Here is a 15867-nt window from a genome sequence, read left to right as displayed (position 1 = left end):
TACACAACTAAAAGTAGAATACGGGTATTTTTAAGGAGAAAAATTCATAAAGTTACTCAGGAAAGAGAGTTTGAAGCTGCAAATCATTTTAATATGCATATAATTAATTGTCAAACTTTATATTGTGAAATTTAATTAAACGTGTTCTAGCCATTTGGGTTTTGAAATGCTAGGTACAATACGAAGTGGAAGATGTGAAGAATCGATATTATCCTTCTGGCATTTTTGCTTCAGCTGTATAAGAGCTTTCTTACTAGGTATGTAAGAGAGCTACCGATATTTTTACCTTGATCTACAGGAAAATGAACATTCTATAAAGGGTAAATCTATTAATTAGAGACCCGCACAGCTTTCTTTCTTGCTAGTATAATCGTTAAATTGATTTTTCCAGTCCATCATGTAATTGTTCCAGCGATAGAATCCTGCTCTCCATTCTTGTTCTGCTTCATCAATGTTTCCTGTAAAACATGGAATAAGTTATATTAATCTGAATTTTAATCTGTTTACCTTAATTGAAAAATAACTTTGATCACGGATGCCATTTTTTCCAAGTTCACTGCACAGTAATTTTTTAATTTTTAATTATTTATTAGCAGCTTCTTTCACTACCTGGAAAGCTTTTAATAAAATTTTATACATTATATGAAAATGCAAATTATATATATGTATAAATTGCATATACCATAAAAATGTGAAAATGAATCAATATATTACATCTAATTATATCATATAACATATATTTACTTAAGTTTCTAAGAAGATATATAGTATATAGATATTACTATCTTTTCCTATGCATAACGGAAATCTTATTTAATGCATCTCTTTTACATATATAATTATATAGCAGACTTACTTCTGATGAAAATATTTATATATATTTATCAATGCCTAAGGGTAACTTTGTAATTGACACTCCATGTAAATTTCACTCTCACTCTGTATCGGTGTACTTTAATTCCAAACAATGCATAATCATTGAAAGCAGTTAATGGAAGCTACTACATGAAAGGAGTTTATTAATTGCTTTGCGAATTAGAAAGATGATGAAGACAATCTCTGCTTTCCAGTAGCATATGCCTGTGTCAGAGGAGGGGAGTGTTTATGCCAGAAGTAATGTGAGACAATGAACCGAAAATGGTCTATGTACTACAAGCACCTCGAAATCTTGATTTATTTGAAAATGTATTACACTAAAGAGTAAGGTTTGTGAAGAACGGGATCTCTTAAATTACAAACCTCTAAAATCATGTATCTATGTTCCTAATATAAATACGTATGATAAAGCTAGAAGATGGTTTATATTTAAGTCTATTAGTATTTTCCACATTTGTAGTTCTCTTACTTCTTAAACTTTTAGGATGCTGTGCTCTAGTCACTGAATTAAAAAACAACACTTTACGTTATTTCAGCTGTCCTGAAAATAAGGACTTGACAGTTTTTTAAATATATACTTTATAGTTAGGAATTTTTAAAATTAATTATATTTCTGTAAGATATTAATTTGGAGAACATAGTTTATGTGATCTTACTACTTTATACATGAAAATGTGTCTTCTTTCCGTTCATACTATTAACAGTGGAGCACATTCAGTGATTCCTTTTTACTTTATATGAAAATGAAAATATTTAAAACATTCATACAGCTATGAAAATATCCCCTGTAATTTAGGATATATGTAAGTTTGAAATGTTCATACTGCTTGGACTTTGGACAAATATTTGAGAATATATACAAAAATGTCCCATTTTAAAAATGGCTTTTAGAATGTCAATGACTGTAATTATTTTTGAATAATAGAACTTTTCTAAAAAACATTAGATGTGAAAGACATTAAATATCACACCAAATGATGCACTCTTTTGGTATCTTTTCAAAATTAAATGCTTTTTTAAATGTTATGCCAAGTAAGGGCTCTAAAGTTCAGAAAGAACAAACTTTTTGATATAACAAATAAGTGATGGTAATCCACCACTTACTCCATGAATTTTAATACTCAGAGAAAAGGTCTTAGATTTGATTTTCCTTTCTTGCGCATAGAATGATACCAAATTCATTGATTCATATAAATGTAAATTTATTTCCTTGTATATCATAATCAAACACTATACAATTTAGTGTATTGAAATACTTTGCTTTTTAGTGTATAAATGCTTTGTAGACCTGAGTGATTTTTTCTTTAATAATGCTGAGCTTTGATTGAGACAATAAAATATGAAACATTTGATTATTTTCCGATACAACCCGGAACTGAACACACCATAGTGAAAAGATAACAAAAATTTTGAGTCCCATGACATCAATCAAAACCAAACTTAGAAGTTTTTTTTTTTTCTTCCCCCTACTTCTCTTTCTCCAAACTGGAATACTACTTAAGTGAACATAGACTTATTATCTGTGAGATGTAGATCTATTTGTTTTGTAGTTAACAAGGTACTACAAAGTGAAAAAAAGGACATTATATAGGCTTTGGAGTGACATGGGTTAAATTCCAGCTTGACCACTTACTATATTAGTGACATAGAAAAAATTCTTAACTTTTGAAATTAGTTTTCCAACTATAATTGGAGTTGGTGATCACTATTTTGCAGTGCTACTGTGAAGGATAAATCAAATGGTGTGTACATTATGAAATCAAGCCCTATACATCTATTGGGAGCTCCACTAATGAATTTACTGCCCTCTTACAAAAATTTATTCTTAACTTTGTTCCTTATTGAATCCATGTACAGCTAGATCGATACCAGTAGTTCATAAACATATCGACACCACTTTTTCAGGACTTTTGTGATTTTTGATTTGTCCACATTGTTGGCTCATTTGGAAAAAAGAAAAAGTCAAGCTTTCTCCCCAACAGAAAGAATTATACTAATAAGGCTACCTTTTGTCTTGTTGATGAAAAAAGAGTGAGAGCAATATTTCACCAGAGCAGAGTCTATTTAATCAAGTCTGAGGCATTGAGAAAGAATACAGGAGAGGTGAGTCTACTCAAAATTATTCATGGAGGTAAAGGTAGAAGAAAAGAGTAAATTGGGTATTGACATGTGTTAATCATTACAATAAAAAATAATTCATGTACTTTGAGATTTCGTTGAAAATCTCTGTTGTTCCCATTACTTGCTTATTTTCCTGTTTGTTACACAATTATTAAAGTTTCCAAGGAATGCATAATTCCTTATGGGGCAGATCAGAAACGCATTAGTTGTCCTGTTATGATTCTGAGTGTGGGATGAGAGTGAGCTACAACTATACTATAGAGTGAACTACTCTAAACTCAGGTGAAGCCTGAAGACCACATATAGGTCTACCCATTCCACTGCGCTTCACTGTATTGTGCTTTGCAGATATTGCATTTTTTATAAACTGAAAGTTGGTGGCCACCCCACCTCAAGTAAGTCTATCCACACAATTTTTCCAACAGCATTTGCTCACTCAAGTCTCGGTGTCACATTTTGGTAATTCTTGCAATATTTCAATCTTTTTATTGTTATTATATTTGAATTGCTGCAACCTCATGATAAAACTTTAAAGGATGAAGAGTTGCTCCCTTTGGACAAGCAAAGAAAGTGGTTTCTTGAGCTGGAATCTACTCTTGGTGAATATACTGTGAAGATTGTTGAAATGCCAACAGAGAATTTAGAATATTACATAAACTCTGTTGATAAAGCAGAAGTAGGGTTTAAAATGATTGACCCTAGTTTTGAAAGAAGTTCTACTGTGGCTCAAATGCTATCAAACAGTATCACATGCTACAGCAAAATCATTTGTGAAAGAGTCACTCAATGTGAGAACTTCATTGTTATCTTATTTGAAGAAATTGCCATAGCCACCTCAGCCTTCAGCAACCATCAGCCCTGATCAGTTGGCAGCCACGAACATTTGAGGCAAAATCCTCCACCAGCAAAAACATTATGACTCACTGAAAGCTCAGATGATGGTTAGCGTTTTTAGCAATAGAGTATTTTTAAATTAAGATGTGTTCATTATTTTTTTAGACATAATGCTGCTACACACTTAACAGACTATAGCATCATGTAAATATAACTTTTATACGCATTGGGAAACCAAAAATTTCATTGACTCACTATATTGTGACACTTGCTTTACTGTGGTGGTCTGGAACCAAACTGGCAATATCTTTAATGTATGCCTGTATTTTTAACATGGAATAAAGCAAAAACCACTGGATCTAATATTTTTCTTTATTGGGAGGATTTGAAGGTCAAAGTAAATTTACTCTTCCACTTTTAGTGAGAAATACTGATATCTTATTGACATTGAATGGGTCATTCCTTTATTTCTTTTTCTTTCTTTTTCAAACAATTGTGAAATATTTTGTGCAGTTACATTTTCTAGGGAAAATTTTGAATTTGAGAATATTTAAAACAAATATTCACATTTTATTTCCTGCAGGTGCACACACTAATAGCACAGGCATATGCTGAAGTATAGTCTAAACGTTAAGTGCTAGAATTCCTGTGTTTAAGCAAGTCTTAAGGATCATTTTATTTGAGAACATTTATTGTGCAAATGTAAACTACTGCTCAATTGGTACTTATAAAAGCTCATTGGCTTTCCATCATGAGTGAGGTAAATATTTCTACCTTTAAGAAACTCAGTCAATAGTTTTCCTTTACAGGGCGCCTGGGTGGCTCAGTTGGTTAAGCGACTGCCTTCGGCTCAGGTCATGGTCCTGGAGTCCCAGGATCGAGTCCCGCATCGGGCTCCCTGCTCAGCAGGGAGTCTGCTTCTCCCTCTGACCCTCTTCCCTCTCGTGCTCTCTATCCCTCATTCTCTCTCTCTCAAATAAATAAATAAAATCTTTAAAAAAAAATAGTTTTCCTTTACATGTAGAGCTGCTTTTTTAAAAAAACATAATACTTCCATAGGAACTTCAGCCCAGGTCATATGAATAACCCTAATTTTCAAAATATCAAATACTGAAATGTGTGAGGTTTTGCAGCTTGAAATACACAAAATATGGTAAGAACATGTGTTCTTAATCTTTTTAATTCCCTACATTATTCATTTATTAAACCTAAAAACATATAACTTCAAACTGGTTCTGTTTAAATGTAAAACATTTTTGACTATTAATGAGGATATTAATGTTACAACAATTTTTTTGGTAAAGATTTTATTTATTTATTTGACAGAGACAGAAACACAGCAAGAAAGGGAACACAAGCAGGGGCAGAGTGAGAGGGAGAAGGAGGCTTCCCACAGACCAGGGAGCCCGATGAGGGGCTCTATCCCAGGACCCTGGGATCATGACCTGAGCCAAAGCAGACACTTAATGACTGAGCCACTAGGCTCCCCATGTTACAACAATCCTATCATGCATTTACATTACATTTTTTTTTAAGATTTTATTTATTTATTTGAGAGAGAGAGAATGAGAGACAGAGAGCACGAGAGGGAAGAGGGCCAGAGGGAGAAGCAGACCCCTCACTGAGCAGGGAGCCCAATGTGGGACTCGATTCCGGGACTCCGGATCATGACCTGAGCCGAAGGCAGTCGCTTAACTAACTGAGCCACCCAGGCGCCCTACTTTACATTTTATAAAATATATTTAATATAATCTGTTTGGGGGAATTATCTGAAAAAATGCTAAAGCATAAAATTATGTTTTTAAGGTGCTTGGAACAATCCCAGAGCACGGTACTAATTAGGAGCCAGGCCTGCTATTTCCATACAGCTCAGTGTTGCTCAAACTAGAAAGTGATTCCTCACTGCATAGGAAGGCGTGGCAGCTAGCCAAAATCTTAGGAGTTTGTTTATTCAACATGCTTTATGGCAGTTGAGTATTTAGAGATAGAGATTATGAAGTACATCTTCAAAAACTGCTGATACTTAAATTTTATTCTATCAACAGAGAAATTGCAACAGACCACAGAAGCTCGAACCAGAACAGGTCAGTTTGGCTTGTAATAAGTTAGTCATTTAAAATCCTCCCCACCTGTTCTCATTGTTCCTCAATTATGACCTTCTCATTTAAAGATATTTTAAGTAAAGATTAAGAACGTGTAGTCTGTGTTATGTTAAATGGTACCTCTTTTGGTCTCTTGGCAGATTAAACACATTACCTCATTGTTATTCACACCCCGAGGACACAAGGGCAGCTCTGTAGCTTTGCCAAGGGATGCAGAAACCCATCTCTGGATGTATATTATGTCACAGAACATTTGGTAATACACAGAGCACTGGTATATCAGAAACATCTCCCAAACAGATGGAGGACATAATTATAATTTTGGTGAGTAATGTCTGATAATTAAAAAGTGTATTAAACAATCAAAAATAGCTCTAAGATGCCCATGTTTGCCTGAAACTAACCCCCAACCTCTCTAAACAGGAAACTAAAGCACCTACTCTATTGTAATATCTAACTTGGCCCCCAAATTACAGTGTATTATGATGAACAGAGTGGTAAAGTCTAAGGAAACTGCAGCAATATATCTGATGGTTGAAAGTCAATTACTTTTACTTGAAAAATCAAGGTCTGAGGAGTCACATGGGTTAGAAACAGCTGGGCATTTTAAAACTGACAAGTGAATGAGATATGTCATTTTCCTCACAGAAGAGGCGATCATTCAAGCTGCTCCCTCAAGTTAATTTAAATATTTTCTTACTAATGAATTTTGAAATAACACTAAAATTTGAACCAATTTTCCTAGTATTTCCTTATATAAGCTTAAGGAATCCCTTCCTAAGGATTAATTAAATTACTGTCTGTTTATTGGATTGTGTTATATATGTATGTGCTCATGATACATGTCTCTAAGCTCAAAATATTTAGAAATATTTGGATTGTGTTTTTAAATATTTAAATTCTGGAGTTTTTTCCTCCCTTAGAAATCAAGAGTTCTATTTATCAATAAATTTGTTTTTACCTCTCTTTGAGTATAAATTATATTCATTCTATATTTTATTAATTATATTTTTAGTTCTATACATTATTTTATATGTTTATTTATTCATTTATCCATTAATTAACTCCACAAAGATAAGCTGAATAGGCAAGTAGTGCCCTATTTTAGTTCCATTATGAAGTTTTATGTTCCTCTAAGGGAAAATCTCTACTTTAGTTTCTCTATTTTACTACTAAAGTGCTGCTCATGTAGTAAGCCCTCAAATATCTAAACTTGCTGGAAGAAAAGTTGTGAAAGCAATGTACTCACTGGAATCAAGTAATTGTATTTTTTTTAAAGATTTTATTTATTTATTTGACAGAAAGAGACACAGCCAGAGAGCGAACACAAGCAGGGGGAGTGAGAGAGGGAGAAGCAGTCTTCCCGCGGAGCAGGAAGCCTGATGCGGGGCTCCATCCCAGGATCCTGGGATCATGACCTGAGCCAAAGGCAGCCGTTTAATGACCGAGCCACCCAGGCGCCCCTGGAATCGACTAATTGTAAATTCACTGATTAACACCATCATTGTGCCTTGGATAGGCTACCTTTTCTCCCTTTTACATAATCCACAACCAATTATTTGACCAAATACTAAAAAAACACACACCTGTCATTTCCAAGACTTTGGGAAAAAATAGTGTCCAGAATCGGCATTGTTGAGCACGTAGTTTAGCATATACTCTTGGTGACTCTGTATTCAAGGTTAAATATTTTTGGTCTGTGTTTCTGAAGGCAGGCCATCTTGTGCTATTGTTCTGGGTTCCATCTGGATTTCTAAAAAAATTAAAGAGAGACATTATAGTTCTATTGAAATCATTGTTAGAGAGAATAGCGTGCTCAAAAACCAACAACAGCTTTTAAATGTCAGAAGAAATGTGGATTTGTTTTGATGATGTCAAGTAAAAATGAACTGGGTGGAATGTTTTCAGCAACTTGAAGTGCTAAACTAAAAGTGTAGGAATTAAAATTTAAAGAAAAACTTTTACATGTATTTCTGTTTAATATACAGGGAGAAAAAATATTTTTTTTATTTCAAGAATGCTAATGTTTTATTCACACTTAAACATGCTCGAAGGCGCAATGTTCCTTTTGTCTCCTTTTCTTCCTTTACCTCAGACTCAATCTTCTCACAGTGAACATTAGTACATGTCTGCTGAGTATCTTGCATCCATGTCATTCTATTTGTTCTTGTCATTACTGCCTGAGTTTGTGACTGATTACACATCCTATTATGCAATAACGTCATTACTGTAGGAAACTTCCTTCAGTCTCACTTTTAAGTTGATCTTACATTCTTGTAGATCTGCTTACTGATGAAAAATGTTTCAATAATTCCCCAACGGGTTCACATAAATTTAACAAACATGGTGCCACTTAGTCTTCGCATGAGCTAACCAACAGGAATTAGGGGCAGTTTCTTAGGAATTCCCTCCTCTATTTCACCTCCTTGCCTTTGTCCCAGCTGTCAAGCTTGGAATCCCTTCATTTCCCAAGGGCATGGGCTAGGTCAATTCAGATTCCCTTTCTCATCTTCTCTTTTTGTGCTGATATTTCCCATATATTTCATTGTGATTTTTACATCAATAACACTTGATTCTATTTTTTTTAGAAATGTATAGTTGGGGGTTTGTTTACACTTTGTAGCACTCAATAATATTGGTCTTAACTAGATCACACAAACACAAACTCGAAGAGTAAACATTTTGCAAGTGGCTCTAAGTAGTCACTGGCGATTCTATAGATTTCCCTTTAATATATTTTCATGCTATGATTATGAGTTAGACACTGCTCTAGGATCTGGAAATGCAAATAAACATGGGAAATATAGTTTCCCTTAGGGAATTTACAAGGAAGACCATTCATGAAAAAAAAAAGAACCAATGTATGGTAGCCTAAACCAAACATAAACAAAGGGACACAAATTGTCAGAAGAGGGAATAATCACTACATGTTTGAAAAGAAATTACCTGAAGGAAAGAGCTTCTAGCTGAAGTAAGGAGAGTAAATGAGGAACAGAACCAGAAAGAGAAATTAGGAAAGCTAGAGAAAGGGAACAGAATCGGGGTGCCTGGGTGGCTCAGTTGGTTAAGCGACTGCCTTCGGCTCAGGTCATGATCCTGGAGTACCAGGATCGAGTCCTGCATGGGGCGCCTTACTCAGTAGGGGGTCTGCTTCTCCCTCTGACCCTCCCCCTTCTTGTTCTCTCTCTCAAATAAATAAATAAAATCTTAAAAAAAAAAGAAAGAAAGAAAGGGAACAGAATTAACACCGTTCTAAATAATGAGTGTTCATCTTAGGTCAAAACACAATGGAAAAACTAGTTTTCTTGGAATACAGGATAGAGGAGATCCTATTAGAGTGATAGCTTTAGGATATTAGTGTTATCACTTTAAGATCTGACAGCCTAGGAAAATGGTTTAGAGATGGAACTGTAGGCCTTTACTACTCTTGAGGGATTTTTGACTAAATGGCTTATTTTGAAGATAACATTTGAGAAATATTGACCTGGAGGTTATCCAGAATAACCAATAACCAAGAAACTTATAAGATTGTCACAGGTACTTCTATCATAAACGAAGACTAAAGTGATAAGGATAAGTAATTCATTCCTCTCTCTTGGATTCATTCTACCTTAAGTAAAATCATATAAGAAAAACTACAGTTGAACTTTTCTAAAAGTTCAGTGTGCAAATTTCTTCATCATTCAAATAGCTCTGTAGATTGGTAACAAATAGAAAGTTGGAAGCAGTGACAGCAGATACAAGATTTCTTTTGGCCACAAGCCTGTGAACCCAGTAAATTTTGGAAAGAGAAGCAGGCATTCATTGAGCATGGTTGTCTAGAGCAGATTTTGCCATCAAGAACTTGTATTCTTTTATCATAGAAACAGACATATTCAACCATGAATTTAGGAGCTTTGGAGATAAATAGCTTCTTGATGGACTAGTTGATTTTATGTAGGAATTGGATGATTAAAAAGAATTATTAATAACCAGAGCTATTCAAGCTAAACCAATATCATGAAAGGATTGAAACCTCCTGCTTCAGGGTATTATTTGAGAGAGGTCATGAAGAAAATTTCTCCAGATCACAGATGGCATACTTGTCTAGGTGAATTATATAGTCTTTTCCCTTTCTTTTAAAGCTTTAGAAACTTAACAAGTACAGCTGCTGGAGGCTGGATATTAAACCAGGAGAACCATTGGTCTGATTCGGTACAGCAATTCTTATATTCCTAAATTGCCCACTTGCCTTCTAATTCCACTCTAATTAACTTATGGCACCATTTTAACTGCTCATTCATTTCTGGCTTCTGCAAATGGTGACTTGAACAAAGCTGCCTCGTACTTGAGTTCAAGAGCGAAGCCCTACTGGCACTGCCCGTGCTCATTTGACAAACTTTGTTCTATGAAATAGCTCATGACATTCCAAAATGCAATCCAGAGATAATAAAATTCCTTTGCCTATGGATATAAATACAGTTTTCAAAAAGCGATTGGAATAGCTATTGAAATGATGGAGCCTTTTACTGTATAATCTGAAGGAATCTTCAAAGAATTTAAAACTTAAGAGATATAATTCTCTATCTGTATCAATTAAAGACTGTGAAATAAAACACATTTTCCAGCTACACAATTCTGAAACACTATATAATTTTAATCTCGGAATTATAAGGTATATTTAAACATCTTGGCTCTGTTATTTTTCAAAAGTATTTCCTGTTCTCCTCACAAAATAAAGACTTTGAAGCGATAATACCTAAAATTTTCCATGAAATAGAAAAATCTCTGCTCTATTTTTACTATGAGATTTTTGTTCTACTTTGTGGTATACAGAAGTGGTCTAAAGATCATCCATTACACTTTTCCTCTTATGTAGGTTTGAAAAGTTTTGAGACATAGCTTATTTAACCAAAAATGCAGAATATTTTCCTAACATCTGTATTTCAGGAAATTACTGCTTGTCATTGATAGTAGAGCACAGATTTGAGATCTTATTTTATGAACAAATTTATAAAAAAGACATTAATTGACTCAGGATGCCTGATATGAAGAAGTAGTATGCATTCAGCTCCATGCGTCAAGTTTTCTTGGGATTATAAATCCCAGGATTGCCCATCAATCCTAACCTAGGAATTAAGATTCTTTTTGATTAAGAATTCAGAGACAGTGATGTCTAAGAAAGCTATACAATACTTTTAAAGTGAATATATTTCAGTGTGCCTTACAATCTAATAAAATAAAGCCATAATTAGTAGTTGTAAATTGGAAGGCGAGCTGAAATATTCTACTGTCCTCAGAGGGCAAAGGGAATACAGATTATGTCAGATAATTTCTTAGATATACAAATATTCATAGATTTATATTCTATGTCAAGTCACTTGAATAAAATTGTATTTTAATTTAAGGAATAGGGGGGATATAAGAGAATCTGAATTTAGCAAAACAAAATTCATCTATTCATTCAACAAGTATTAATTGAGTGCATACTATGTCAGGCTTATTTAAGTCACAGAAAATCAACAAAGACAAAAATAGAAATTCTTGCCAGTGCAGTTTTCTTACTTTGAGGAAGATAGACAATAAATAAGACAAAGAAGGAAAATACATAATAGCTGTTGGAGAGGGGACAGTGGTGAAGGAGTGTGTAATCATGAATTTCATTGGCCTTTGTCCATAATTCCTGCAAGGTAACCTCTAAATCTTTGGAATTTTGCACTGTACCATATTGTTTATGATAACAAGGTGACTCATGGTGGACACCTGCTTGGCTTTTACTTAAGGTCTGACTCAGGGTGGGCCTGCTCACACTGATAATCTTGTGGAAGGAAGGCCATGCCAGAAAGACCAACCATGTGATCAGAAGGGTGGGACTTTGGGGCGCCTGGGTGGCTCAGTCTTTAAGCGTCTGCCTTCGGCTCAGGTCATGATCCCAGGGTCCCGGGATTGAGCTCCGCATCGGGCTCCCTGCTCAGCGGGAAGCCTGCTTCTCCCTCTCCCACTCCCCCTGCTTGTGTTCCCTCTCTGGCTGTGTCTCTTTCTGTCAAATAAATAAGTAAAATCTTAAAAAAAAAAAAAAAAAAAGGGGGTGGGACTTTGAGTCAGGTGATAACCTGACCTCCAGGAAGGGGAAAGGTGTAAAGATTGAGTTCAACCACAAAGGCTAATAAATTAATCGATTATGCCTATATAATGAAACTACAATAACACTCTGGATCTCAAGTTCAGGTGAGTTTCCTTGGGCTAGCAATACTCCATGTGCACATTGCCATAATTAATGCCTTGAAGGTAATGCATCTCTGGGGTTACAGACTTTACCTTTGGAATCCTGTCAGTACCAGATCCTGTTTATGTATCTCTTCTTTTGACGGGTTCTTTTTCCTTTTTTTTTTTAAGATTTTTTTTATTTATTTTTGCGAGAGAGAGCATGAGTGTGGGGAGGGGCATAGGGAGAGGAGGCTCCCCACTGAGGAAGGAGCCTGATGTGGGACTCGATCCCAGGACCCTGGGATCATGACCTGAGCCGAAGGCAGACACTTAATTGACTGAGCCACCCAGGCGCCCAGACGGGTTCTGATACATATATCCTTTTATTATATAAAAATTGCGGTTGTATTTATAGCACCCTCCTGAGTTCTGTGAGTCATTCGAGGGCATGATTAAATCTGGGAAGTCTTTAGGGATCTCAAATTTATAGCCAGCTAGTCTGAAGTGAGGGTGACCCTGGTGACCTTGAACTTGCAACTGATGTCAGAAATCTTGAGCCAACTTTGGGGCACCTGGATGGCTCAGTCAGTTAAGTGTCTGGCTCTAGGTTTTGGCTCAGGTCATGATCTCAGGGTCCTGAGATCAAGCCCCATGTCGGGCTCAGCACTTATTGTGGAGTCTGCTTGTCTTTCTCCCTCTGTTTCTCCTCTGTTCTCTCTCTCTTTCCCTCTCTCTCTCTCATGAATAAACTTTTTTTTTTTTTTTAAAGAAAGAAATCTTGAGCCAACTTGGAAATCTGAAGGCCTGAGCCCTTAACCTTGATTTTGGCTACTTCTGCGTAAGGAAACTGCAATATTTGAGAGGAAAGGAACTTTTAAGTGGAGACTTGAAGGAAGAGAGGAGTGAGCTATACAGTGTTTTGTAGGAAGAGCATTTCAGCAGAAGGAATAGACAGCAAAGGCTATTAAGACAGAGGAGCATCTGGGGTTTTCCATGAAAACTGAGTGAGAGAGTGTGGCTAGAGTGGAGCCAGCCAAGGAGGCAGTAGTCTGAGGCATGGTTGGAGAGGTGACAGGAGGCCACATTATTTAGTGACCTGTAGGTCCTTGTAAGCTTTTTATGTCTACTCTGAATGAGAGAAGAAGTAATTGGAGGGTTTGCACAAAGAAAGGACAAGATCTCACTTAATATTTTTTAAAAAGATCATCTGGCTGGAATTCCAGGAATAGTCTACAGAGACTCCAAGGTCAGAAGCAGGGAGACCAGCTAGGGAACTGCGGGAATAATTTAGGTGAGAGAGGATGGTTGTTTGAACCAGGGGGCTAGTAGTAGAAATTGAGAGAAGTAGTTAGATCATGAATGTATTTTGAAGGTAGACAGTGTCCTTGCAATTAGCCAATGGAGTAGAAATAGAGAAAAGGCAAGGATGACACTAAGGATTCTGGCCTGAGAAACTGGAAAGATGAATGGAGTTGCCATTACTGAGATAGAAACTGCTGCAAGAGCATGTTTGAAGAAAAATATTGAGAATTCAGTTCTTCACATATGAAATTTGAGATCCAAATACAGATTGGAAGTAGGCAGTTGGGATTTAGTGGTTAATCTTTATTTTACTGAGGGAATCTCTGCCTTCCAAATGGATTCACAAGCTCTCTAATGTAGTATTCCCCAGGAATACCAAAATTGTGACTCACTTTCCAAATTTCAATACAGGAATGATATTTAAAAATATGCACATAGCAATAAATTAATTCACAGGATATACAGCACCTGTCCCTTCCCAGACTGTAGCTTCTTGTTCTATGCTCATCCTATCTCTTCAGACAGGCCTTCTTTGCTGGCTCCACTAAGATAGCCAGTCTTGATTTCCTCATATTTCAAAATTTTAAGTTTTCATTTAAATTCTAATTAGTTGTTAATTTCAAGTATATAATATGGTGATTCAACACTTGCATACCTCACCTGGTGCTCATCACAGCAAGTGCCTTCCTTGATCCCCATCACCTATTTCACCCATTCCCCCACTCACCTCCCCTCTGGTAACCAGCAGTTTGTTCTCTAGAGTTAGGAGTCTGTTTCTTGGTTTGCCTACCTCTCTCTCTTTTTTTCCCCCCTTTGTTCATAAGTTTGTTTCTTAAGTTCAACATATGAATGAAATCATCTGGTATTTACCTTTCTCTGTCTGACTTATTTCACTTAGCATAATAATTTCTAGCTCCATCCATATTGTTGCCAATGGCAAGATTTCATATTTTTAATGGCTGAGTAATATTCAACATTGATTTTAACTGTAAATTTTCCTTTTCCCTCATTACAGAGTGCTGTGGTCTGAATGATTGTGTGCTCCCAAAATAAGGTGATGATATTAGAAGCTGGAGCCTTTGGGAGATGCTTCAGCCATAAGGGCAGGCCCTCGTGAATGGGATTGGTGCCTTTATCAAAGAGGCCTCAGAGGGATCCTTTGTCCCTTCCACCATGTGAGGACACAGTGAAAGGAGCTGGCTATCGGTTAGGAAGGGGTTCCTCACCAGAAGGTGACTATGCTATAGTGACTAAATCTTGGAACTCTAGTCTCCAGAATTGTGAGCAGTAAATTTCTGTTGTTTATAAACTACCACATCTGTGGTATTTCATTATGGCAGTCAGAATGGACTAAGACAGAGGGTAAGCTCCATGCAAATCATCATTTGGTTGCTTTGTTTACAACTGTGCCTGACTCATAGTATTTAGGCAAGAAATATGAATAGAAAAATAAGAAATATCACAACTGATAGTTCAAGTTATCTCATTTTCCTTTAATTATCGTAAATAATCATATTTAAAAACCACCACCACATGGGAAATTATATTTCAAAAATGACCTTTTCTCCAATTTTAGTAAAATCAGTATTTGGAGCCCCAAGTAATATGAAATTCTTCTTCAAATTAGTTTTTAATAAGGCCGTAAGAGACTGTGGGATAGTTTTAACATATGCCTTACCTGTAAACTATTTTTTACCATGATAGTTTAACATTTAAATAAAATAATTGATAAGATAGCATAAACTTGTGCCTAGAAGGTTGACATTTGAAAAAGGTGATGTGCAGGTTTAGTATTCTTAGAAAAAAATTAGGAACCAATTGAGCACAATTGAGAAAAAGGAAAATAAAAAGGAGACATTTATTTAGTATCATGATAGTAGTGATAACAGCAGTGAAAATTTCAGAAGTTGCCTCTATTATTTTGACATGTTTATATAAAGAACAAAGCAATTTTCATATAGTAAACAAATTTTCTCTTCATATTTAAGTATATGATGATGAACACGAGTTCATAATATAATGTTTCAGAAAAATATGAAGACACAGGTAAAACAGTGACGCTAATAAATAGCAAAGGATAAATAAAATACTGTTTCTCTCAAGATCATGGGCTCTGCTTCATTTTGTATACAGGAAACTCCTTAGGATAAATATAGATATTAAATACATTTTGAAGTTGTTTTTGATTCCTTTTAGAGGAATTTTCTGTGACTATAATATATTTATAAATTTGATCAAATGCCATTGCTGATTTCCTTTAATTAAGTGTTCTATAATCTGTTCAATCTTTAAAACCTACCCAAAGACAGCTTTCTTAAATTAAATAAATTAATTGTACATTTATTCTTAATTATATAACCAACTAAATAGCCACCGAATTCTATTCAAGCAACTTAGTATTAATTCATGAATGCATTCCCAATAATGCAATCATACTGGGTCCATT

General features: G+C 35.4%; 1 protein-coding gene across 1 annotated transcript in view; it reads right to left on the bottom strand.

The window, feature by feature from the left end:
- Nucleotides 1-333: 333 nt before the first annotated feature.
- BCHE (butyrylcholinesterase) overlaps nt 334-15867 on the bottom strand; it is a 60205-nt gene continuing 44671 nt past the window's right edge. The window contains exons 3-4 of the mRNA XM_028103172.2: nt 7520-7686; nt 334-458 (exon numbers count right to left, since the gene is read on the bottom strand). Coding sequence (XP_027958973.1) covers nt 334-458; nt 7520-7686 — 292 coding nt within the window. The remainder of the gene's footprint in view (nt 459-7519; nt 7687-15867) is intronic.

This window comes from Eumetopias jubatus, unplaced genomic scaffold, assembly GCF_037043125.1.
Source record: "Eumetopias jubatus isolate StellerSeaLion01/CBP00866 unplaced genomic scaffold, mEumJub1_p1.0 scaffold_1, whole genome shotgun sequence".
NCBI classification, from domain to species: domain Eukaryota; kingdom Metazoa; phylum Chordata; class Mammalia; order Carnivora; family Otariidae; genus Eumetopias; species Eumetopias jubatus.
The sequence above is the reverse complement of the archived record's forward strand: the minus strand, read 5'-3'. Positions and strand labels throughout refer to the sequence as shown.